At 42.7% G+C, this 24957-nt stretch overlaps 1 protein-coding gene across 1 annotated transcript in view; it reads left to right on the top strand.

Moving 5' to 3' along the window:
* Nucleotides 1–367: 367 nt before the first annotated feature.
* The window catches only part of ENPP2 (ectonucleotide pyrophosphatase/phosphodiesterase 2), a 106412-nt gene continuing 81822 nt past the window's right edge, over nucleotides 368–24957 (top strand). The window contains 2 exon segments of the mRNA XM_067018118.1: nucleotides 368–528; nucleotides 530–617. Coding sequence (XP_066874219.1) covers nucleotides 386–528; nucleotides 530–617 — 231 coding nt within the window. The 5' untranslated portion in view covers nucleotides 368–385.

Raw genomic sequence — 24957 nt, 5'->3', positions numbered from 1 at the left:
CAAGTGACAGCATATGATTGTCACAAGCCCTTCGTCAAATGTAGCATGCTTTAGGGGGGAAAATGGGGGTATCATTTTCCAGAGGGTTAGAGGAATTTATACCACATACTACTCACGTTTAACTTGGGAATGCTAATTCAGGGAACTCATCAGCAACAGGGCAGGAAACTTCAGCAGCAAAATCCTTTCGGAAACCCCGGATAAAGAACCCGGCAGAATGAGGGAGAAATTGCAAATCAAACCTCACAGAGACTCTCCTTGAAAGATTACAGGATGAAAAATTAACTTGGCACTGTTGGGGGTGGGAACGCGGACGGCTGCCCTGGATGCCCGGTCTTCAGCCTCCGGTCACTTTCCTTCCCCAAAGCCATTTTAGTCAAAGGTCATGTGTGAGTCTTGTCAAAGGCCAGCTTCCAATGGAATCATTGTCCCCCGGGACAGCGGCCCCCTGACTACATCTGCATTGGAGAAATCCCAAAAGCAAACGGCCCAGTGCAAACAAGAGCAGCCCGAGGCAGCCGTCCCGGGGCAGAGCTCACAGCAGAGGCCGCGTCCGCAGCGCCCGGGCCGGAGCAGGCGCCCAGACGGCCGCAGCAATGAGCCGCCGCGCCGAGCGGGTACGGTAGGCGCCTCCCTCTCCTCGTCCTCCATTGCTTGGGCTCCCGGGTCCCAGCTGCTGCTCTGTCAGCCGAGAAACCTTGCAAAGGGCCTCCGGATGTGCCGGAAAGCGGTCCCCGTTGAGCTGCGTTCCCGTGCACTCAGCTGCAGCGATTTCCAGGCGCGCGAGATGCAGAGCGGAACTCATTTCGAGCCTCGGTTGCCAGGGAATGTTTGGGTTTGTAAATATGTATCTGGTTTCTGGAAACCCAGCCGGTAGTCCCTGCAGAGAGGGGCCGTGGACGAGTCTCCGGTCACCGCGGCTGGAACCTGTGCCAAGTGGGAGCTCCCCTGGGCGCAGCGGGTCGCGGGGTTCGGGGAGCTCGGTGCTCCGGGGCCGCGAGAGGGCTCGGCGTTTGGCTGATGACCTGTTGGACCAGGGCTTTGCAGGGAGGATAGGGATTTTTAAAGCCATCTGCTTCAGTAATGTGCTGTGGGATCCTACACTTGACTCCAAAGGCAACAGACATCTCGCAGAGGGAGGGAGCCCGTTCCACATGGCCGGGTCCCCTCGGGGGCTCCACAAAGGGAAAGGGGTTGCCCGGCGTGCACACAGCCGGCGGCGGCACAGCCAGCCCCTCGGCCCTTTGTACTTCACTATTTGAACAAGCTGACTTTCAAATGAATCTGGCTCGTTTTTGGAGAAGAGTTGAGGGAGCCCGGAGTCTCAGCCGAGCAGGGGTGCTTCTGATCCGCACTTGGAAATCTCGCAGGGCAAATACGGCAGGTGGGGAGGGTCGCAAAGGGGTGGCAGGCGCAGCCGGCGTTCAGGTGCGAGCGGTGGGTCCAAGGCTTTCCATGGCTGTCCTGCTACACACTCTGGTTTCATTTTAACAGGTTCAGCCCCGAACCGAGCCGTTTCTCACTGACAAAGACAATGAAAACAAAAGCCTTTCTAGCGCTCAGCAGGACGCAGAGAGGGAAGCCGGTTCTGGCATTTGTTTATGAATTTTTCACCCAGCCAGGTCTGCCGGGAATAGGACGTTTTCCTCACTTCAGTCAATCGATGTTTGTTGAGTTTCTGCACTTCCTCTCTAGCTGAAAAAATTTCTTCTCCTTTACCGTCCCACCAAACGTTTTCTATTTAAATAAAGAAATGTATTTATTTAAATTTTGGCTGCCTTGGGTCTTGGTTGCTGCACTCGGGCTTTCTCTAGTTGCAGAGAGCCGGGGCTACTCTTCGTGGCGGTGCCCGCGATGCGGGCTTCAGTAGTTGTGCTTCGCAGGCTCTAGACCACAGGCTCAATAGTTGCTCCACGGCATTGTGGGATCTTCCCCGGACCAGAGCTTGAACCGGTGTCCCCTGCGTTGGCAGGCAGATTCTTAACCACTGAGCCACCAGGGAAGTCTGCCCCACCAAACTTCTTGAACGAGTGGGTGACATTCACCATCTCAATGCCCTCGCTACCCAGTAACTTGCCCATCCACAGTCAACGGCTTCTGCCCTCCCTTCTGAAGACAAACCTTGGCCAGGGCCACCAGAGACCTCTTGGGAGCTAAACCAGAGAGTGTGTTGTGTTCAACCTTCCCCAAGTCTTCTCTGTGTCATTTTGAACTGTTGGTCATCACCCCCCATCCCTCTCTTTCTTTTTCTTTTTTTTTTTTTTTAAACTCTGTCCTGGATTCTTTGATACCACGCTTCCCTGGTTTCCCTCTGACCTTTTGAGTCAAATGGCATCCCTAGGTGTCCAAGGCAGACATGACAGAATCATCCTAGACAGAATCGTCATTCCTCTCTTTCATTCATGACACCTAGTCCTATCTGCTCTCCCTGCTTCATGCATTTCATACACATACCTGTGTCTCCAGCTCAGCTTCCACTGTTTTAGTGTAAGTCAGCACCACCCCAAATTTGATTCTGGTCACAACTTTCTGTTAGCCTCATTTGAGGCCCCGACTACCCATCCCCATATGCCCGCTGTCTTGTCACCATACTGTATCAAATGGTCTTTCTAAAATGCAATATGATCATGCTGATCTTGTTTGAAAAGTCTACAGTGGATTCCTATTTTTTTCCTTTTGAGAATAATGTTGATGTACACAGGTTCTCTGGGACTTGCCTTTCTCTTCCATTTTATCTCTCATCAGTCACTCCCTCTCCACATATTATGCACATTTTCATACACACTTTATGCATGTCGTATGCAAATTTCGGCATATTAAACTATTTACTAAACATGACTTTCATCTTTGTCCTTCTCTTAGGTCTAACTTCTATTTTTCCCTGAGGACTCAGCTGAGGGCCACTTTCTCTCGGAGACTGCTCTTCATCCTCCAGGATGGGTGGGTGGCTCTCCCCTTTTCTCCCAGAGCTTCCTCTAGTCCTTCTATCAGAGCGTTTACCATTCTTTATTGCAAGTATCTATTTACTTGTCTGTCCTCCACTGGTCTGTAGACTCCTCGAGGGCTGGCAGCAGCTCTATTCGTCTGAGCATACTTCGAGCCTATAGCCTGGAGGATGCTCAGTACATTTGTGTGAACTCTTGTGCAAGTCTTGTCAATGACTATGATCTTCAGGCATTGAATAAGTGACAGAGATACAATGTATAATACAGCATGGTAAAGAGTGAAGAATGAAAGTCAGCCCTGATTATCAGGAAAAGGTGTAGTCTTCCAATTATTTAACGAAAGAAGGGTTTAGACTTTCTGGGTGCTTAAGATGATCCCCCAAGTCTCCAGATCTACCAGCTCCCTCTCTCCCATCCACATCTCAGTGGGTTTCTCCTATTGCTGTCCGCATCTATCCCAACCTTGCCCAAGGCTGGGAAAAGCTGCATGAAAAGCCTTCTGCAATTTTGCTTTGGCTTTGTGAAAGCGAAGGAACCGTTTTCAGGATAGTACCTGGCCCAGGAAGAGGTTGAAGACCAAGCTAGGTGGACTTTTAAGAGAGCCTTTTGATAAGCTGATATCAAAGATACAAGCTGGCATCTTTTGATGCCAGAAGGAAGGCTCAGAAGGGACCAACAGAGATGCTAGAGAGTGATGGAGACTACAGATGGAAAAATTCAGTTTGATTTTCTAAAGAAATTTGTGCATTTGAAACTCTAGCCAGAGGTGAATGATGATGAAGAGAGTTATTTAAACTGCAGATTATTCTTGTTTGGAGCCACAGTCCTTTTGAGACTCAAATGTACATTACTCTTCTCAGAAAAAATGCACAATATACAAACATGGCACTTTTCATAAACTTTCAGGAGATTCATACAAGCCTACTCTTGGACCCCCTTGTGTTGTCATGAACCTCGGGTTAAGAATCTTGAATCAAAGAATTCATTCATTCAGCAGATATTTGGGAGAGTAGGTGGTGATTAATAGGAGCCCACATAAGTCCAATAATGCATATTTTCTCTTTTAGAGGATCTCAGTGTAATGTGTGGTATTGAATTTGGAGTCACGGGACTTGGGCTCATGTCCCTGCTCTGGCACTTGCTAGTTGTGTGACTTTCTCTCTGAGTGATAGTTTTATCATCTATTAAAAAAGATAGCAGGTGTTGGAAATGGTGACTAAAATAAAGTTTGCGAAGATACCTGGGGCATGGTTATACTCACTTAACATTAATCAATTGAAAAACCTTGATTTTAGGAAGGGCCCAGATCTTGTGATATTCTTCTGGATTAGAAGCATGCATGTGGGCCAGATTAATGACCGAATGCATTTACTAAAGAATAGCTGCTTGACAGATGGATGTCTTTAGGATGGTATGCTACTGGGGTCCATCTTTATTCCTGTTTTATTCAATATTCTTAACATCCATAGACGCATAGCACACTGATCACATTTGCTCAGAGAAAAGGCATAAGGATTAGGAGTCCAGAAGTTATCAATAAGTTGTAGCATACTTTGACTTTTTATTTTTAGAAGCAGTGTGCAAAAATAGATATGAAATATATCATGTATGGCTGCCAGAAATCAATTGCAAATTATTGGGTGTGTGTGACAGAGAGAGAGAAAGAGAGAGAGAGTGAAAAGACAGAGAGGGAAAGTTAAAGACAGAAGTGGTGGCTTCATATAGTTAAGGTTTAGGGATTTAAACTGACAATAAAATCAACCATGAGATGTTTCTTCTAAAATAATGTTAGGTTTTATTAAAAGAGGTATGGAGTATAGCACATGGGAGGCAATAGACATTCTAATCTGTATTATGCAGACCACATTTAGAACAATTGTATCTGGTTCTGGGTGCTATACATTAACACGTTTTTTGAGCACATACATATATCTTATGCTCACACGCACACATGCGTACTATTTGCCAATCACTGTGCTAGATACTTATGACAACAGTGCTGAAAAGAGCAGACCTGCTCTCACAGAGTTCACAGTATAGCAAAGGTGTTAGACGAATAAGCAGATGATTTTAATTAAATGTTTTACTTGTATAATAGGGGAAGCTTAGGTCCCTGAGGAACCACTTAAGAAGGGGTTTTTAATCCAGACTTAATGGAATTGGGGTAGACTTTCTGGAGGCAGTGATGTTTATACTGAAACCCAAAAGCAGAGTAAGGGTTATCAAGGCACAGGTGGTATAGGGAAGAGGGTTCCAAGTGCAGGTGACAGTAACTTCCATAGGGCAAAAGTCCTGTGCGAGGAACTGAGAGAAGGGATACACACACAGAGGAGGGGGCATGAGGGAGATGAGACTAGAGTGGTGGTCGGGGCTAGAACTTCATGCTCTGAAGCTGTAATTGATCCTGAGGAGAACAGGACGCCATTGAAGGTTGTAAGCAAAGCAGTGTCACAGTCAGTTTTGTGTTTTGGAAAGGTCAATATGGACAATGGGTTGGAGGGATGGTCAATGAAGAGAGAAAGAGAGAGAGAGAGCGAGGGAGAGAAACGACATAGGAGGAGTTATTATAGTATAAGCAAGAAGGGATGGTGGCTCCAATGAAAATGGTAGCAGGGAGATGATAAGAGAGGAACATTTTAAAAGCTAATTAGGAGATACAAAGCAAATAGTGACAAACTTCCGGGTTGCTGTAGGAAGGATGTCTGTAGGACGGATGTCTGTAGGACATTTAACCTGAAAAGGAGAAAGTCTAGAGAGCCATATAATCTTTCTTTACATCTTTCACTCTCCATGGGAAGAGAGATTAGTATTGTGCTTTTCTCTCTGAGATGGCAGTGCTGGGCCAAACGGGTGGGAGATACAGGGAGATAAATTTCAGCTCAATACAATGAAGAATTTTCTAACAGAGCTGTTCCAAGGCAATGCATTCTTTGTCACAGAGATATTTAAACAAAGGCTTGATAAATATGCTTGGAAAATTTGGAGAGACAGGGATGGGGTGGCCAAGCTGGAGGGCATTGACATTTCCTTTCAACCCCAGGATTCCAAGACTGTGTGTATGAAGTTTAAATATCTTACTTAGGCTGGCATTTAAGGCCCACTGTGACCTAGCCCTTTGTAGGGAAGTCTTATGTCCTGGTTTCCTTGTATATTCCTAGTGCATGCCTGGTGTCTCCTAGTAGATATTATGAGCACTCAACGTTCACTCTCAAAAGGTCCCAGTTTGAACAATAAATTTTATGATCATCCATCCCTTGACTTAATGTTCCTGCCTCATCCCCTGGCATTCTGTTAGAAACCTTACAAACAACTCATACTGAAGTTTTTGTTACTCCCAGAGGAAACCTGGCATTTTGCTGCATGTTTGCTTATTTATGCCTTTCCTATGTCAGGAATACTCCTCTGTGCATTCTGTATACTTCATTGAGAATATACTTTTTCCTCAAGGCCTTCTTATCACATCATAGGTTGCATTAAAGTGCTAAGTACATAATTATTTTTATTATTATTTTTTATTATTTGTTTTTTCCTTTTTTTGGTACGCGGGCCTCTCACTGTTGTGGCCTCTCCCGTTGCGGAGCACAGGCTCCGGATGCGCAGGCTCAGCGGCCATGGCTCACGGGCCCAGCTGCTCCGCAGCATGTGGGATCTTCCCGGACCGGGGCACGAACCCGTGTGCCCTGCATCGGCAGGTGGATTCTCAACCACTGCACCACCAGGGAAGCCCCATAATTATTTTTATAAATATTTGATCTCCCTCCATTATCCCCTAGAAGTCCAGTACTAAGATCTGTGAAAAATAGTCACCCAATAGTATGAATGGTACAATGTGTAAGGCAATAACGTTTCAGAAGGAAATGCCCATTTATTAGAAAAAGTCATATTTTCATTTCTAAAGTGATTCATGCCTTTTGTAGAAAAAATTTAAATTAAGGAAAGTACCAGGAAGAAACAAAGAACTGTCTACAATCGTAGCACCTATAGATAAGCATGTTAACATGTCAGTGAATATCCCTTCTATATTCTTTTATGAACATGTAGTCCTAAAATTGGAATCATGCATATCCTTCTGTAACCTGCTTTTCACTAAAACATACCAAGTGTGTTACCCCATGTCATTATATATTTTTCAAAAACGTGGTCTTTGGGGGGTGGTGAATTGTGTTCCATTCCGTAGCTGTCTCATGCTTTGTTTAACTAACTTGTGGTGGACATCAGGTTGTTTCTATCTTTTGATGTTACAAATAATGCTTTGATGATCCTCTGAGACATACATATATCCATCTGTATGGGACATTTACATTTTCTAAAATTGCAAGATAGTTGACCAAAAACTGATATTGAGTTGCTAAGAGAGCATGAGTTTAAAAAAGGTCTAATTTTACTTTAAAAACTTCACTAGTATTCTATGTTATATAAATCTCTTATATATGAGATATTACGTGCATGCGTGTGTGTGTGTCTCCACTTATTAATTCTCGAATTTCATGAAGGTATCTGATTTGAAAATGTATCAACAGTCTGTGGGCTTGACGCAGAGGTGAGAGATAACAAGTGAATACATTTCTTGAACAATGAATTGAGTTTGAAATCTAAAAACTTCAGTGACTGTATCAGGGTGACAAATTTTTGTTTCCAAGCTAAATATAAGGAACAGTGATGACATGTATGTTGTAGGATAAAGAGAATTCTCTGAAAAGAGAAACACTGCCTAATGTTCTGGTGTCTGGAGGAGATACATGGCCATGGCCTTAGATCTTTATTCTAAAGTGAATAATTCATCTTCTTAGACACTCAAGGAGCAGGTAGGTCTCCATTGTAGAGTGAAATGTTTCATCTGAGAAGCAGGCTTTGGTTGGGAAACACTGTGAATCAGTTTGGTGACTTTTTAACAAAATAAATAAAGATCTTGTCATGGGTTGATTTGTATCTATCCCCCACTCCTTGAAGTCCTAACCCCCAATACCTTTAAATGCTACCTTATTTGGAGATAAGTTCCATATTAGTCAGGGTTCTCCAGAGAAACAGGATCAATAGGATATACACTTGACCCTTGAACAACACATATTTGAACTGTATGGGTCCACTTATACGTGGATTTTTTTCAATCAATATGTACGACATTTCTACTCAGTCTGAAGCTGGTTGAATCCATAGGTGCAGAATTGTGGGTACAGAAGGCCGACTACAAAGTTATACACAGGTTTTCGGCTTCTCTGAGGGTCACCACCCACCCCTTGAGTTGTTCAAGGGTCAACTATATACATATATCTCTATATAGATATATGTATATGGAGAGAGAGAGAGAGAGAGATTTATAACAGGAATTGGCTCACACGAGTATGGAGGCTGAGAAGACCATTGATGTGTTGTCTGCAAGCTGGAGAACCAGGAAAACTGGTGGTGTAATTCACTTTGAGTCCAAAGAATTGCAGGGCTAGTGGTGTAAGTCCCAGTCTGAGTCCAAAGGTTTGAGAATCAGGAGCAGTGATATTGAGGGCAGAGAAGATGGATGTCCCAACTCAAGCAAGAAGAGAAAACGCACTCTTCCTCCATCTTTTTGTTTGATTCAAGCCCTCAGTGGATTGGATGGTGCTCACCAGCCTTGTTGAGGGTGATTTTTTAAAAAATTTATTTATTTTATTTACTTTCCTTATTTTTTTGGATGCGTCGGGACTTAGTTGCGGCACACGGGATCTTTGTTGAGGCATGTGGGATCTTTCGTTACCGCGCACAGGCTCTTCGTTGCGGTGCACACGCTTTTCTCTAGTGGCGTGAGGGTTTTCTCTCTCTAGTTGTGGCGCGAGGGTGCCAGAGCGCCCCGGCTTGTAGTTTGCGGCACGTGGGCTGTCTCGTTGAGGCGTGTGAGCTCGACAGTTGTGGCGGGCAGGCTTAGTTGCCCCGCGGCATGTGGAACCTCAGTTCCCTGACCAGGGATGGAACACACATCCTCTGCATTGAAAGGCGGATTGTTTACCACTTGACCACCAGGGAAGTCCCGAGGGTGATCTTCTTTACTCAATCAATTCAAAGGCTAGTCGCTTCCAGAAACACCCCTCAGACACCCCCAGAAATGTTTTGGCAGCTATAGGGACATCCCTTAGCCCAAACACATTGACACGTAACAATTAACCATCATAGGGTCTTTACAGAGGTAATCAAAATAGAGTGAGGTCATCAGGGTGGGCCCTAATCCAATATGACTGGTGTCCTTATAAAAAGGGGAAATTCGACACAGAGACATGGAGGAAGATGATGGGAAGAGACACAGAGAAGACGGCCATCTACGAAGCCAAGAAAAGGGACCTGGAACAGATCCCTCCCTCACAGGCCTCAGAAGGAACCAACCCTTCTGACACCTTGATTTTGGACATCTAAGCCTCCAGCACTGAGAGACAATACATTTCTGTTATTTCAGCCATCCAGTTTGTGATACTTTCTTATGGCTTAATACAGATTTGAATTAATACAGATTTCATGAGAGCATAATTCCCTTAGCGTGGCCTCAGCTGGTAACAATACAACATTATTTTGCTCTTTGGTCACCAGAGATTATGGTGTTGTCTCTAGGAATGACAGCTGATGATATATTGCTGTTTCAGTTAGCAAACATTTTCATTACCATGATCTCCTTTGACCCTGATCAAAGACTAAGAGATGGGCATTCTTATATCTCTGTAAGAATGCCCATTAGAGATAGGAAACAGAGGCTCAGAGAGACTAAGTGAATTATTCAAAGTTGCAAAGCTTGTAAGAGGTAGACCTGAAACTCAAAGATTGGCTTTTGGATACTAAATACCGCACTATTTTAATGAAAACAGAATGCTTTTCACCTTCATGGAATGTCAAATATCATCTTCCTTCTTTAAAATTTGAAAGACATGTTTGTGGCATGTTGAGCCAGATTTCTCATTTTTTTTCTTTTCCCCTAAATCCCCTGAGAATGATTTTATAATCCTACTTGTTGGAGGATCTCTGATGGCTGAAGGCACCTACTCCATCCACGTCCTCATTATCAAATATTTATCAGGAATTTAGGCACCCGTGTTTATGTGCACAGAATATTTCTTCTCCACACAGAAGCTTTGTTTACTGACAAAATGGGCTTTCTCAGGACACAGTTTGATTACTGACAAATCCAACTGCAAAACTTTGGATGTGTTGGATATAATTGAGTTTTTCCATCATTAATTCTGCTCAGATATTAATTCAACATAGTGACATGAGGGGCGCCAAGCAATTTCCAGGAAGCTGCTTGACTTTAATCAGCAGGAACAAATGCAAGATTATTGCACTTTTTCCTTGGGTGACCTAAGCTTGTTCTTGGCACCCGTGAACACACAGCACTGGTTGTCTCATAGTGTTTCAGTGGCTTCTACCCAGGGGACTTATTAGTTTTGAACCTTAGGGATAATTCCATAAGAATGTAATTCTTTCCCTCCCTGAAAGAACAAAATGTTGCTTGTGTTGGGCTATTCTTGTTATGTGATAAAACCAGCGGTTCCCAAATTGTGGAATCACAGAGGTCTGTAGGTAGGGTTGTCAGATTTAGGAAAAAACAGGCAAGGGAACCAAAATAGACAACAACAATAAAACCTCCAGGATGCCCCAGTTTAATTTCAATTGCAAATAAACAAGAAATACTTTTTTAGTATAATTATGTCCCCGATATTGAAGATACTAAAAAAGTATTGTCTCTGGCAACCCTACCTATAAGGTTATATTGGGGGTAGAGTGTTGATTATTTGTCAATATTTCAAAAGTTATGAAAATTATACATTTACACAAGTAAGACTTCAGAGGATCCTGAAAATGTTAAATTTCCTTGATTTCGGTTAGGATTATTATTATTAATATTTTTTTTGCGGTATGCGGGCCTCTCACTGTTGTGGCCTCTCCCATTGCAGAGCACAGGCTCCGAACGCGCAGGCCTAGCGGCCATGGCTCACGGGCTTAGTTGCTCTGCGACATGTGGGATCTTCCCGGACCAGGGCACGAACCCGTGTCTCCTGCATCGGCAGGCGGATTCTCAACCGCTGCGCCACCAGGGAAGCTCTCGGTTAGGATTATTTTGACCCAACTTGAAAGCACTGTCATCTCATGCTGAAACCATAATTTTATTACCATTTTTGATGACTTGTATTCCAGGGATCATGCAAAGCACATGCATTATCTCATGTAATCCTCAAAATCAGAGGTCCGAGGACTATAGCCTGCAGGCCAGATCCGGTCGCTGCCTATATTGCAAATAAGATTTTGTTGAAACACAGCCACCCCGTTTGTTTCTGTATAGTTGGTGGCTGCTTTCATGCTCCAACAGCAAGTTGTGTAGCTGTGATAGGAGATTGTTGTATGGCCCACAAGACCTAAAATACTTATTACCTGGCCCCTTGCAAGTAAAGTTTGCCTACACTTGCTCAAAACCACCCTTTGAAGGAGTTACCTATATTCCCATTTTTAGAATGAAAACAGGAAGGCCCACAGAGTTTAAAAAACTGGGTAAGTTCTCACAGCTCTTAGAGTTCAAACTAAGGTCTGTTGAATTACAAAACTTCTGACTACAGCTGACCCTAAGGCTGATGGTCAAGGTCAATTACGTTTATCCGAAATGGGTTTAATAATGGAGACACTTCTGATTTCTGATTAAATACTGTCCATCCCAAAGATGAGGCAGAAGGAATGGGGTCGTGGTTAGGCACCCAGGCTCTGGAGCCACAATGCTTAAGCCCCAGCCCTACCGCTTAATTTCTCTGTATCTCAGTTTCCACCCTTGTGAATTACAGATGATGATAATTCCTATATGTGTGATTGTTACTGGGGTTAAGTGAGACAATGTCTAAAAAAACGGGAAGAGAAAAAACAAAAAACAAAAAATGGGAAGAGCATTTGCCTAGTGGTCCACTAGGCATTTATTATTTTTATTTCAAGTGACTATTTCAAAGCAAGGGTAAAATAAAGAGTTTGGAAAAGTTGGGAACATCTGCCATGGTTGGTTGACAGAACAGCTCAGGCAGGAAGCTCAGAGAGCACAGTGGCCCCTGCTTGTCAGATCACAGCAAGGAAAGATGCTTGTCTGGCTTCTTTATACAGGCATATCTCATTTTATTTGCTTCACTGTGCTTTGCAGATACTGTCCTCTGTTTTTCTTTACAGACTAAATGTTTGTAGCAACCCTGCGTGGAACAAGTCAGTGGGCACCACTTCTCCAGCAGCAATGGCTCACTTTGTGTCTCTGTCACATTTTGGTAATTCTTGCAATAGTTCAGACGTTTTCATTATTATTATATTTGTCATGCGATCTGTGATCTTTGATGTGACTCTAGCAAAAAGATTGCGACTTGCTGGTGGCTCGGACAACCGTTAGCAGTTTTCAGCAATAATGTATTTTTTTTTTTTTTTTTTTTTGGTGCTAGGCGGGCCTCTCACTGTTGTGGCCTCACCCATTGCGGAGCACAGGCTCCGGACGAGCAGGCTCAGCGGCCATGGCTCACGGGCCCAGCCGCTCCACGACATGTGGGATCTTCCCGGACCGGGGCACGAACCCGTGTCCCCTGCATCGGCAGGCGGATTCTCAACCACTGCGCCACCAGGGAAGCCCCAGCAATAATGTATTTTTAAATTAAGTTATGTACACTGATTTTTAGACACAATGCTATTGCATACTTAACGGACTACAGGACAGTGTAAACATCATTTTTATATGCACTGGGAAACTAAACCATTCGCGTGACGCGCTTTATTGCGGTATTTGATTTATTGCAGTGGTCTGGAACCAAACCCGTAATATCTCTGAGGTGAGCTTGTAAGAGATGTCTTTGTTCTGGGAGTGTCTTTTAGCCCTTGGTTGGCCGTGTTTGCCTTGGGAAGCCGTGCTGTGAGATGTTACAGGATGTTCATCCAGTGCTCACTGGACCTTAAACCCCTTATTACTATTACCTCTGATATTTATAGCCCTAATATCCACCCCCAGTGGCTCCAAATTGACTAAAAATATAGCCAGGCTGTTGGAGAATGACCTTCTTAAATAGCACAAAACAGGCAATTGTCCTCAGAAACACCTCAATCTATAATTTAATCCTTAGGCAAAAACTAGAAAAAAAAAATCAGTTTTTACCACTATTCCTCACCCTCCAAAGCATATTTTGTGTATGGAGTCACTATGAATAAAATCTGTATGTAGAGCCTGTTAAATATATTAGAATAGCCTTGATCTTTTGAGGAGATTAGGAGATAAAGGTTGTTCCCTGAGAGTGATGGAATTGGAAGACTTGAAAAGACTGGAAAAATTTGCGATATTGTGTATAAACCATTCAAGGGCTAAGTCAATATGTAGTAATTAAAAACATGGCCGAGACTCCTGGAGACTTTGCTTTGCAAATGTCAAGTGGCATGAGCATGCATGGCCATTATCAGCAGCGTTTTGCAATTTCCTAGCGTGCCTGGGGGTGCATGGAAACAGGAGCAAAGAAAGTAGCATTATTTTTCTAGGGTTGGCTTAGCCATCCTCTAGGATCTAGAACATTCTTGAGAACTCTGGCCTTGGAGGTGGAGGGAGAAGGCTCCAGCAACCCTGCTGCCATTTTACAGAGAATAAAGCTGCAGGACAGTCGCCTCATTCTGTCTCAATCCTCCACACTCTGGTTCCATTTCCCTTCCTCTCTCTTAACAATCTTCTTCCTTTGTGAATTCACTGAACCAACATTAATTGAATGTCTCTGTGTGCCGGGCACTGTGCCAGATTCTGGGGATAAATGAGAAGAGGCATAGACTTGGTTTCTTTTTTTTTTTTTTTTCGGTACACGGGCCTCTCACTGTTGTGGCCTCTCCCATTGCAGAGCACAGGCTCCGGACACGCGGGCTTAGCGGCCACGGCTCACGGGCCCAGCTGCTCCGTGGCATGTGGGATCTTCCCGGACCAGGGCACGAACCCGTGTCCCCTGCATTGGCAGGCGGATTCTCAACCACTGCGCCACCAGGGAAGCCCTAGACTTGGTTTCTAATCTCGTGGAGTTTACAGTCTAGTGGGAGAGGCACACAGGCCAGAAGTGGTTACCGAGTCGAACCTCTTACTGCTCGCCACACAATCGGCCGATAATTGAGAGACGCGTTGTTGGGACAAGGAATAACGACTTTATTCAGAAAGCCAACTAACTGAGAAGACGGTGGGCTCGTGCCCCAAACAACCATCTTGCCTGAGTTAGAATTCAGGCTCCTTTTACACTAAAAGGGGAGGGAGTAAAGTCAAACACTTCCGGGTTCCCATCAGCCTCCGGAGAGGATGTGTTAATTTCTTCCTGCCTGCGGTCGTGCACAGGTGGACCCGGTCAGGATGTTTCCTGTGAGCTAATCAAAGGTATTTTAGCTTAATGCTCATTACCTGGGAAGCAGGGCTCCCAGAGATGGGCCATTATCTATAATTTGAGCTTATAGGCAACATCCTTTTAGTGATTAACCTGTTATAGAATACGAAGGTTCTTCCCTATTACAGTTAGAGAGTACGTGCTGCAAGGCGTAAAGATTGGGGAGAAAGAGAATAATGGCGTGTGTGTGGGGTGTGTGTGTGTGTGTGTGTGGATGGGGTCAGGGAGGCCTCTCTCTGAGTTGAGAACTGAAGGCTCAGTGAGAGCAGAAAACTCTGATGAGTTGTTTCCAGACTCAACCAGCTAGTGAGTGGCAGCCCTGAAGTTTGAACCTAGGTTTGCCTGACTTTGAGAATTCTCCACTCTTCACTAAATCTTAACACAGAAAGAATTATACTTGCTCCCCAAATGTTTACATTTAGCTGTGTTGTCCTCTCATGAAGCAACCTGAACAACAGTAAGGAGAGAAATCATTCATCCTTCACCCAATTGGATCATTTACCATGGGTTAGCCACGATGTGTATGCAAGTGCAAGCACAGCTGTGACCAACGCCAAGGAATGTTGAGGAAAGCATTGTTAGCCCGGCCTTGGGGTGATGCGGCCAGAGCCTGAATGCTCTTCAAATGCATCACAATGCCCTCTTTGCTCCAAAGGATCCTGGTCCTCATTAAAATGCAAGGCATGTGCATCGCACTTGTTTATTCCTTTCATTCCTAGACAAACACAAGTCTAATAAAGAGGCAAACAAGTGTGTCCAGGTCATAAGTCCGCTTGGGAAGATGGGTATTTGGGGGAGGTTAGGCTAATGCTAGCAGGTTGCCATTGCATTATGAACTCTGAATGTCATTTGGCACTCTGGGGTTCAAGGGTAATATTGCCTGCAGTGCTAATTACACACTGCAACTCACTGCCAGGGGAGGTTGAGGAGGTCTGAATGTTAGAATTGGCAGCCATATTTCTTGGGTATTTAGAGTTCTGTCTGTTTGGGGGAATGCGGCTGGTCCAGATGGACGAAGTTCAACACTTTCTATGCCAGATGTTGTGGAACTTTCAGGAGATGATGGAGAGGCGATCCCTGTCCTCAAGGAACTTTCAGTTTAGTAGGAAGAATTTCTGACAAAACAAACTCAACCCAGGAGGCAGGGTGTGGTGAAAAAATCAGGAATTTGAACCATTCAGTCTGGGTTTTCTCCACCATTACCATGCAGTCTTGAGGAAATTATTTAATCTTTCTGAGTCTTGGTTTCTTCACCCATAAAATGGGATTTTATAACTACTTCATGCCATTGTGTAACTACCTGAATAGATGGTGGCTATTAATCACTGTTGCTGTATTTATTACTGTTAGTATCAGAGTATGGCAAATTCTGTTCTAACACTGAGTGACTTGGGGCAAACTATTCAAATCTTCGTCTGTAAAATAAGATAATTCTAATGGCCTTATGTGTGTAGTTCAAGAGCTAACTGCATTCTCTCATCACTCTTACCATCCTTTTTTATTCTTTATTCATAGCTCTTATCACTCGTTGACATATTTGTATATTTTATGTCTTTTTCCATCCAAAAAAATGTAAGCTCCAGCAAGAATCTGGGTTCTTCTGTTCATTGCTGGTGTTGTTTGTGCCTAAATGCAATGCCTGGAACATAATACGCTCTCAATAAAATATTTACTGTGTAAATGGATGAGCAAGTGAATGAATGCTAACTCCTAGGTTAAATATTTAGCAAGTCGTAGGCTCCCAGCCCACGGGAGCTGTCTTTGGGCTTAGTGTCATTACTAGGGGTAGAATATGGTATGTGCCAGGCCAGGACCCAGTACAGAAAGATTGCTCCCGGCTCTGTCAGGTGGTGATCTTTGTTCTTAGCACTGGCATCTGATCAACTGTGTTGTAGCTGGGAGAAACAGCCGGATCATTGTCAATAGTAAGGTCACATGAGATTAATTGTAAAAATAAGAGTTTCAGCATTTTTATCAATTCTCAAGAAGAAGGAGAAACAGCTGCAGAAAGGGAGGAAAGTCTGGGAAAAGGAGAAAATAGCATCTTTAGCAAAATGTTTTGTCACATGGGACCATAGGCTATACGTCTCTGACTGAGACTTACCCAGCTCCAAACCTAGAAGGCATACAAAAGCAGCTGCTTCGGTCAGATGACACAAAAATAGTACACTGGTAAATGGCCCCAGCTGGTGCCAAAGTGAGAAACCGTCCTTGACAAATTCTGTTCTGTTTCTGAATTGTTAAAGGAACTAGGAAAAGAAACTCTCAACTGCCCTTCGAGTGTGAGATTAGAGGAATTTCTTTTAAAAATAATAAAACAAAATATAGCATGGTGGACTATAGCAAGAAATACTTAGAAGCTGGATTCTGGTTAGGCAGACCCGAGTTTGAATGAACTTGTGTGAACTTGGGCAAATTACTCAAACTTCTGTGAGCCTCTGTCAAAAAGAGAAACCAATATGTACTTTGCAAGACTGAGAGAATTCAGTGAGTTCACTCCCATACGATGTCCAGCAATTCTAGGGGCTCAATAGATGGTAGCTGTTATTATTAACAATGAACACCGCGTGGATTATTTTGCTTAATTCTGCAGTAACCCTATGAGAAGGTACGGGATTCTTCCCATTTTACATATGAGGAGATGGAGGTCTAGGGAGGTTTTCTAACTTAGTCAAAGCCACACAGCTAGCAAGCATCTGAGTCATGACTAACCAAGCCTGAGAGCCCAGGATTTTCGTAATTAGCAAGTTGTATAGTATCTCTCATAAGAGCAACAGAAGCTTAGCGGGGCAACGGAAGGTCCAGGACTTCTGCATTCTCTTGCATAACACTCTAGTGGCAAGCTGGGGTTATCGGATTTCAACTTTTCAGTGGCTCTCTGTTTACAAAGGATTGTAAGAGACCTATAAGGCTGCTAGAGGCGATATAAGGTCAGCTTGTCTTATGCCTGTCTTCTAGATCCATCCAGAAATAGATTGCTTCATCCCTTAAGTCCATCAAATGATTTTGTGAAAGGTATTCCTCCTTTTCTTAGCCCACTCCTGACAATGTTCCCTTTAATTAGCATAAATTACTTTGCGCATGCCATAGGTATTATATATCTATCTGTACCTATCTATATCTATAATGTATATTTCGTTCAGGAAATGAAATAGTAAGAACAAGGTGTGTATAGGATCCTTACCTTTCCTTTGGATTTACTCAGGAAAAGTAAAACCAAGTTCTGGTTATTTAATTTAATTGAGTAGCTCTTTGCTGGTCATTATATATATATAGAGAGAGAACTCAGCTACCTAAGAGAGTTTTAAGAAGAGAGAAAAATAATAGATGCCTAGAGTTGGAAAGGACCATAAATGTTGTATAGCCCATCTTCCTTTGAATTCCGATACTTTATAAGACCAACCTTTTCTTGAATAGTAACCACGAGTTCATTTTGTATAAGAGAACTCTGGCAGCACGGCTGGCTAGAAAGTTCATTTTATTACGAGATGAAACATGCTTCTCTGTACCTTCTAGTTTTCCTCCAGGAAGTGCAATGCCCTTCAAATATCTGAGAAAGACAACCACACCCACCTTCTCCCATCATCCATGCAAGGCACCCGGGAGGCATGGTCACAGCTTCCTCAACTATGGGCCATGAGGGGAGCCCATTAGATATCCAGTCTCTAAATATTAGTCAGAGTGAGCCTTTTGAAACAGAACTCGGATCATGTCGCTGCCTGACTCAGATGTCTCCAGTAGCTTCTCAGCACACCCGGAATGAAACACAGAGGCTCACTACTGTGCCCTGGGTGGTCCTACCTAAACCAGCACCTGATCCAGTCTCTGATGTGCTCTGAAATTGCTCCCCCATCTTTCACTCCGCTCCAGCCACACGGGCCTTCCTGAGCTGTCCCAACCTCAGAGCCTTCCCACCTGCTATTTCTCCCAAGAGACACCTGGTTCTCCCCTCACTCCATCCAGATTTTTGTTCAGAGGTCGTCTCTCCAGAGAGACCTTTGTTACCACCCAATTGAAAATAACTCCTCCCGTTACTCTCTGTTCTCTGCTCTGCTTTGTTTTCCTTATCATTTATTATTAATTACCTGACATTATTATATTTCTCTCCCACGAGAATGTGAGATCCACGAGGCAGAAGTTTCATTTTGTTCACTTTGCATTTCCAGTGCTAGATACATACAAAGTGCTCAATAAAAGCTTGTTGAATAAATAAACAAATAGATGAATGAATTAATAACTGGATTGGGTAATAGGGACTGCTCATCCTCTTGGTCATGCCTCTCTCAGTGATGTCTGGTTCGGTAGTGACCTAAAACAAGTGGTCACTTAGAGGAGACACACATCCAGAAGTGAAAACAGTCCAGACGGAGTCCATGCAGCGCCAGGCTCAGCTGAACTTTTCTCTCCTGGATCTGAGCGGTAATTGTCTATTAGAGGAGCCTAAGGTAAAACGAGGGCATTTAGAGTTGTGGACAAGCATAGCCTCCTATAGAACTTGCAGGTAACAAAAATTCCCAGCTTTCTTAACAACAAAGGATTGTTTAACAACAAGGATTGTTTTCAGTTCTGGTCTCTCCTAGTGTGAAGTTTTATAACTGAATTTTGTATTCTATTTCAAGGATCTTACCCCAGACAGATTGATCTGGCTCTCTCTCTATTTTTTCTAAAATCTTTTGACTTCAACCTGTCAAGATATTTTTGAATTTCGATGCAGTCCATGGTACGTAGTACGTGGCAGCTAGCTGTTGCTGGAATACTGTGTTCGAGAACATACCCTGTATCCATGATTCAGGAATCAAGAAGCTACCATCCCTGTCACCCCCGCAGATGTCTCCTAGGGCATAGGAAGCTGGAGAATGGACACTGAAATAATGTTTCAGAAAACCTTCCACTTCCACAATCTTTTTTTTTTTTTTTTTTTTGCGGTACGCAGGCCTCTCACTGTTGTGGCCTCTCCCGTTGCGGAGCACAGGCTCCGGACGCGCAGGCTCAGCGGCCATGGCTCACGGGCCCAGCCGCTCTGGCTCATGGGCCCAGCCGCTCTGCGGCATGTGGGATCTTCCCGGACCGGGGCACGAACCCGTGTCCCCTGCATCGGCAGGAGGACTCTCAACCACTGAGCCACCAGGGAAGCCCCCACTTCCACAATCTTATTTGCACAGAGAAACAGCTGAAAGGGGCTGGAAGAGAGATCCTGTCTTAATTCTGCTGTCCAAATCTCATGTACATAAAGACAATCTCAGCAGCGTAACTGGCAGAGTCTATGAACTGTATCTATAACTCATCCTACAAAAAGCCTGCAAGACAGGAGGGCTCCCTGGAAGTGGGGTGGAGTAGAGATTGAAGGAGCCAGTTCTCAGTCTCTTCCACACATAACCCTTGCATACTTCTACGATGGAACTCACCGGAGTGTGTTTAACAAACAGTTGACTTCCATTTCTTCCGATTAAAACATGCTTTTTACCTCAATATCCCTGATACTACATGGTACTTGGCACAGAGTAAGCTTTCACTAAGCATTAGCTTATATTATAGGGAATGCTTACTAAATCTCTGTTGAATCAACACTATATGAATTTGTAAAACTCTCACACCAAAATTTAGAGCCATTGTCTGACAATGACCTGCATTTTCTCTGATCCCGTAGGAACTTTGAAATGACACGGTCATAATGCCCATGGCTCTGATCACTTCCTCATTACCAACTGATTCTTTTTTGGGGGTCAGTCTAGAATAGAAGTTAATCTGTGGCTTCTGATATGTTCTGAAATAGGAAACATTATCAAGTATGAAGACTTAGAAGACATTTATCAGATTCCCTGCTTTTAATAGAATCATGTTTCTTCTAGAAAATAGTTGAAATTCCCATTCCTTTTAGATCTTGCTAGTTTTGTAATTTTCATTGGGAAATCATGGAGAAAAGAGGACTCCTCCACTTAATATGTACTTGAACTTGGGCAAGTTGCCCAATTTGAGCTTGTTGACAGTGATAATACTCTGAAGGGCTTTATGAGGTTAAATAAGGCAATATATAAAAATACCTCTAGTTATGTTGGTGGGCAAAAGGCAGGCACTTACTAAATACTAGCACTTAGGGGGTGTCTGCTCCATGCCAGGTATGGTACCATTCATGCATACTTGCTTTTCCCTTTTCCTTCACCCAGTCCTGAGCTGTCCTGATATCCCAACCAGAGCTACTTTAGCTCTGTGACCTTGCCTACGAGCAGCATTTCAGTTTTATTGATTGCAAAGTAGAAGAGTGAGTAAGCCTTAATTCTTCTAACTCATAGCCCTCGTTTTTTTTTTAAAAAGAAATGTTCTTTAAATGTTAAGACATTTGTTTGAAATGAGGTATAATCAACATATCACATTATAGTCATTTCAGGTTTATAACAATGGTTCGATATTTGTATATATTGAGAAATAATCACCATAGTAACTCTAGTTAAGAGCCATCACCACACACAGTTACAAAAATTTTTTTTTCATAATGAAAACTTTTAATATCTACTCTCTTAGCAACTTTCAAATCTGCAATGCAGCATTATTAACTACAGTCACCATGGTGTACGTTACATCCCCATGACTTATTTATTTTATAACAGGAAGCTTGTACCTTTTAACCCCCCTTCACCCATTTTGCCCTCCCCAACCCCCTGCCTCTGGAAACCATCAGTCTGTTCTCTGTATCTTTGAGCTCTCTCTCTCTTTTTTTTTTAGGTTCTTCCTATAAGTGAGAACATACAGTATATGTCTTTCTCTGTCCGACTTTGTTTCACTTAGCATAATGCCCTCAAGGACCATCCATGTTGTTCCAAGTCATTGTTCTTAAATCCCACAACTGTCCCACAGACTCTGGTTACAGTTTGTTGCCATTAAATTCAAGCCCCTTGAGATCTGTAGGTGAAATGACAAGGCTACAATGCCCTAGGTTTTCTTCTTAGGCGACTTTATTTGAAAGTAAAATGAAGCAGGAAACTGATGAAGCAGAATGGCAGAGACCCTGAAGTGCTCTAAAGGAGTCCCAGGAAATCCTCCTATTTTTAGGGAAGTAAAGGGTTTCATCACACATCGGGGCTAGTTAAAATAGGTCCACACCACAACTCAAAACGCTTCAGTTTTCCTGTTAATTATCAGGTTTGGAGGGTAACTGAGGTGACTCTGGAGACAGCTTTGAAGGCACTGACCCAAGCTGCAAATCAGGATTAATATTCCTTTTCTGTGGGTCCAGATGCTTTGGAATTTGCTTCCCTGTGAGAATAATCTCACTAGCTCTCTTTTATTTTAGCAGCATTTTTTGAGATATAATTTATAAACCATAAAATCCATCCTTTTAAACTGAACATTTCTGTGGTTTTTAATACACTCACAGAGATGTTCAAACACCACCATAATGTAATTTTAGAACATTTTCAACACTCCAAAACAAAACTTCATATCCAAAATCAGTCACTTCCACATCACCTGAAAACCACTAATCTACTTTCTTTCTCTATGGATTTGCCTATCCTAGGTAGTTCATATAAATGGAATCATACAGTATGTGGCCTCTGTGTCTGGCTTTTTTTACTTAGCATGATGTTTCCAAGGTTCATCCATGTTTTAGAATGTATCAGGACTTCATTCTTCTTCATAGCTGAATAACATTTAATTGTATAGATATACCAACCTTTGTTTGTCCACTCATCAGTTGAGAATTCTGCTATGAACATTTGTGTACAAGGTTATGTGTGGACTATGTTTTCAATTCTCCTGGGTATATACCTAGGAGTGGAATTACTGGGTCATATGGTAACACGATGTTTAACAGAGTGTTTAACACTTTGAGGACCTGCCAAATTGTTTTCCAAAGCTGCTACACCACTTTATAATCCTATCAATAATATATGAGGGTTCCAATTTTTTCACGTCCTTCCTAATACTTATTATTTTCTGTCTTTTAAATTTTAGTCATCCTGGTGGGTGTGAAGTAGTATATATTTCATTGTAGTTTTGATTTTCATTTCCCAAATGACTAATGATATTGAGCATGTTTTCATGTCTTTATTGTCCATTTATATATCTTCTTTCTAGAAATGTCTATTCTAATCCTCTGAACATTTAAAAAATTGGGCTATGTGTCTTTTTATTGCTGAGTTGTAAGAATTCTTTACATATTCTGGATACTAGACCCTTGTCGGATATATAATTTGCAATTTTTCCCCCATTCTGTGGACCATCTTTTCACTTTCTTACCAGCTTGACAACAGTGTTTTTCAATCCATGAACATGATTGTCTTCCCATTTATTTAGGTCTTCTATAATATATTTCAATTATGCTGTCTGGTTTTCAGAATACAAGTCTCACACTTCCTTTGTTAAATTGATTACTAAGTATTTTAGACTTCTTGATACTTTTGTAAATGCAACTGCTTTCTCAATTTCATTTTAGATTGCCCATTGCTAGTGTACAAAAATACAACTGATTTTTAACATTTAGCTTGTATCATGCCATCTTCCTGAATTCATTTATTAGTTCTAATATTTTTTAAACAGATTCATTAGGATTTTCTATGTACAAGTTTATGTCATTTGTGAATAGAGATAGTTGTATTTGTTCCTTTCCAAGTTAAATGCCTTTTGTTTGTTTTTCTTGCCTAATTGCTTTGGCTAGAAGTGAAGTGTTGAACAGAACTGGTGAGAGAAGACATCCTTGTCTTGCTCCTGATCTTAGGGGGAAAGAATTCAGTCTTTCACTGTTAAGTATGATGTTAGCTGTGAGTTTTTCGAAGAAAGCTTTTATCAGGCAGAAGAAGTTTCTTTCTATTCCTACTTTGCTGAATGTCACTAATTGTTGTTTGATTTCAAGGGGAATCACAGAAATGGCAGTTTTGCTTCCTCCCTGAGAGGGTACCATTGTGCTCTAAGCATGTGATGATGCCATTCCATTAGCAAGTATAAACTTCCTTTTAGGTTTGAGTTCAACAACTTTCTTGAGTTGAAGCTCAAATTCTCGGGACTTTCCAATTCAAATAGAAGGTCTTTATTATTGTAGTTAAAACCTGTGCCTTCAAAGCTGTCTCCAGAGTCACTGCACCCTTTTCCAAATAAGTGCTGCCCATTTTCTCTTGAGGTTAGAGAGAATGAAAAAAAAGTTGTTCATAACATGTCTAACTTAAACCTACATGTAATCTCTCCATAAGTAAAGGGAATTCTCCAAGAACCTTTGTCACTACTGAGCACCTATTATGTGCCCAGCCTTTTGCTACCTACTGAGAATGAAATGGAGCAGGGCCCTAGGGTCTGTTCCCCCCATATCCTCAGCCTGCCTTTTGTCTGGGGAAAGATTTTAGCCAAAGAATAAGTTTAATCAGAGAGGTGAGAAAATGCAGAAACAAAGGAAAACAGTCAAAGGATACCAAATAATAACAGTTTAGTCATTAAGCATAGTCAAGGACCTTTAGTTCCTTCTCAAGGGCTATAGATAATATTTTGAGCCACATCCTGTGAGCTGTCTTATAGATACTGAAATGCCCACCGGGTGGAAGAAGTTAACTACAGGATGACCATTATGACATGACTATAGCAATGACATGAGCTGCCACAATTCTGAGGATTGGCCTCAAAGAAATGGAAACAAACTGACCCTGGAACTGAAGATGAACTATACCTAAAACCATCAAGATGAGGCTGGTCAGACCACCAGTGACCAATGTCAAGATGACTGTCAGAGCTGACTGTGCTGTTTCTGCATGTAGCCCCTTCCCTCTGTCTATAAAAGCTCTTGCCCCCTGATTGTCGGGGAGTGGGGTGGGGAGTCAGCCTTTGGACCAGCATCTGCCCTACCCCTACCCCCAACCCCCGGGTGCCGGCATCCAAAATAAAGCAAACTTTCCTTTCCACCAGCCTTGCCTCTTTATTGGCTTTTGAGCAGCGAGCAGCCGGACCCCACTTTCGGTGACATGAACATGATAGTAGATGATGCAGTCTTTCTCCCCCTGTATTTAATAATGGCTAATATTTGTATGTCTCCTATGTTCAAGTACCGACCTACCTGCTTAACATGCATTATATCATTTGGTCTTCATATCAACCCTGTGTGATGAAAACTATTATTATTTTTATTAAAAGAAATCTGAGTTTTAGAGAAGTTCAGCAAGGTCTCACGCTTAAAAGTGGCAGACCTAGGTTGGTTGGACTCCAGGGTCCAGACTCTGAGTCTCTATACCATGTTGTTTCTTTCCCCTGCTCTCTGGGGATTTATATTCTTATTGCTGAGACGGGAAATACTTAAATAAAACAGGCAACACTAAAGAGCAAGAGATAAATGTTTTTGGTAGAATTTATAGGTTCTTGAGGATAGCACGGTGGGTATTGCTGTTTTGAGGAGGGTTCTTGTTAAGATGCTGAGCCTTGGGGCAAGGAATGGATTGACTAAGATTTGTATGAGCACAATGGAAAGAGGAGCGGGGCCGAGAGGAGCATAAGGAGAAGTGTGGAAATCAGCTTGGACTTCTCGGGGGGAAGAGTCTGACTAGAGTGAGAGTTTCTGTCATTTATCAATGAAAGATCTGGTTTGCAGGTAATCTGGGTCATATTGGGGTGTGTGTGTAGGTATATGAATACTACAACAAAGGGTAGGGTTTAGAAAAGTATTTAAGTAGTGGAGTTAA

This window comes from Kogia breviceps, chromosome 17 (assembly GCF_026419965.1).
Source record: "Kogia breviceps isolate mKogBre1 chromosome 17, mKogBre1 haplotype 1, whole genome shotgun sequence".
Taxonomy (NCBI): domain Eukaryota; kingdom Metazoa; phylum Chordata; class Mammalia; order Artiodactyla; family Physeteridae; genus Kogia; species Kogia breviceps.
This window is presented reverse-complemented; position numbering and strand designations above follow the sequence as displayed.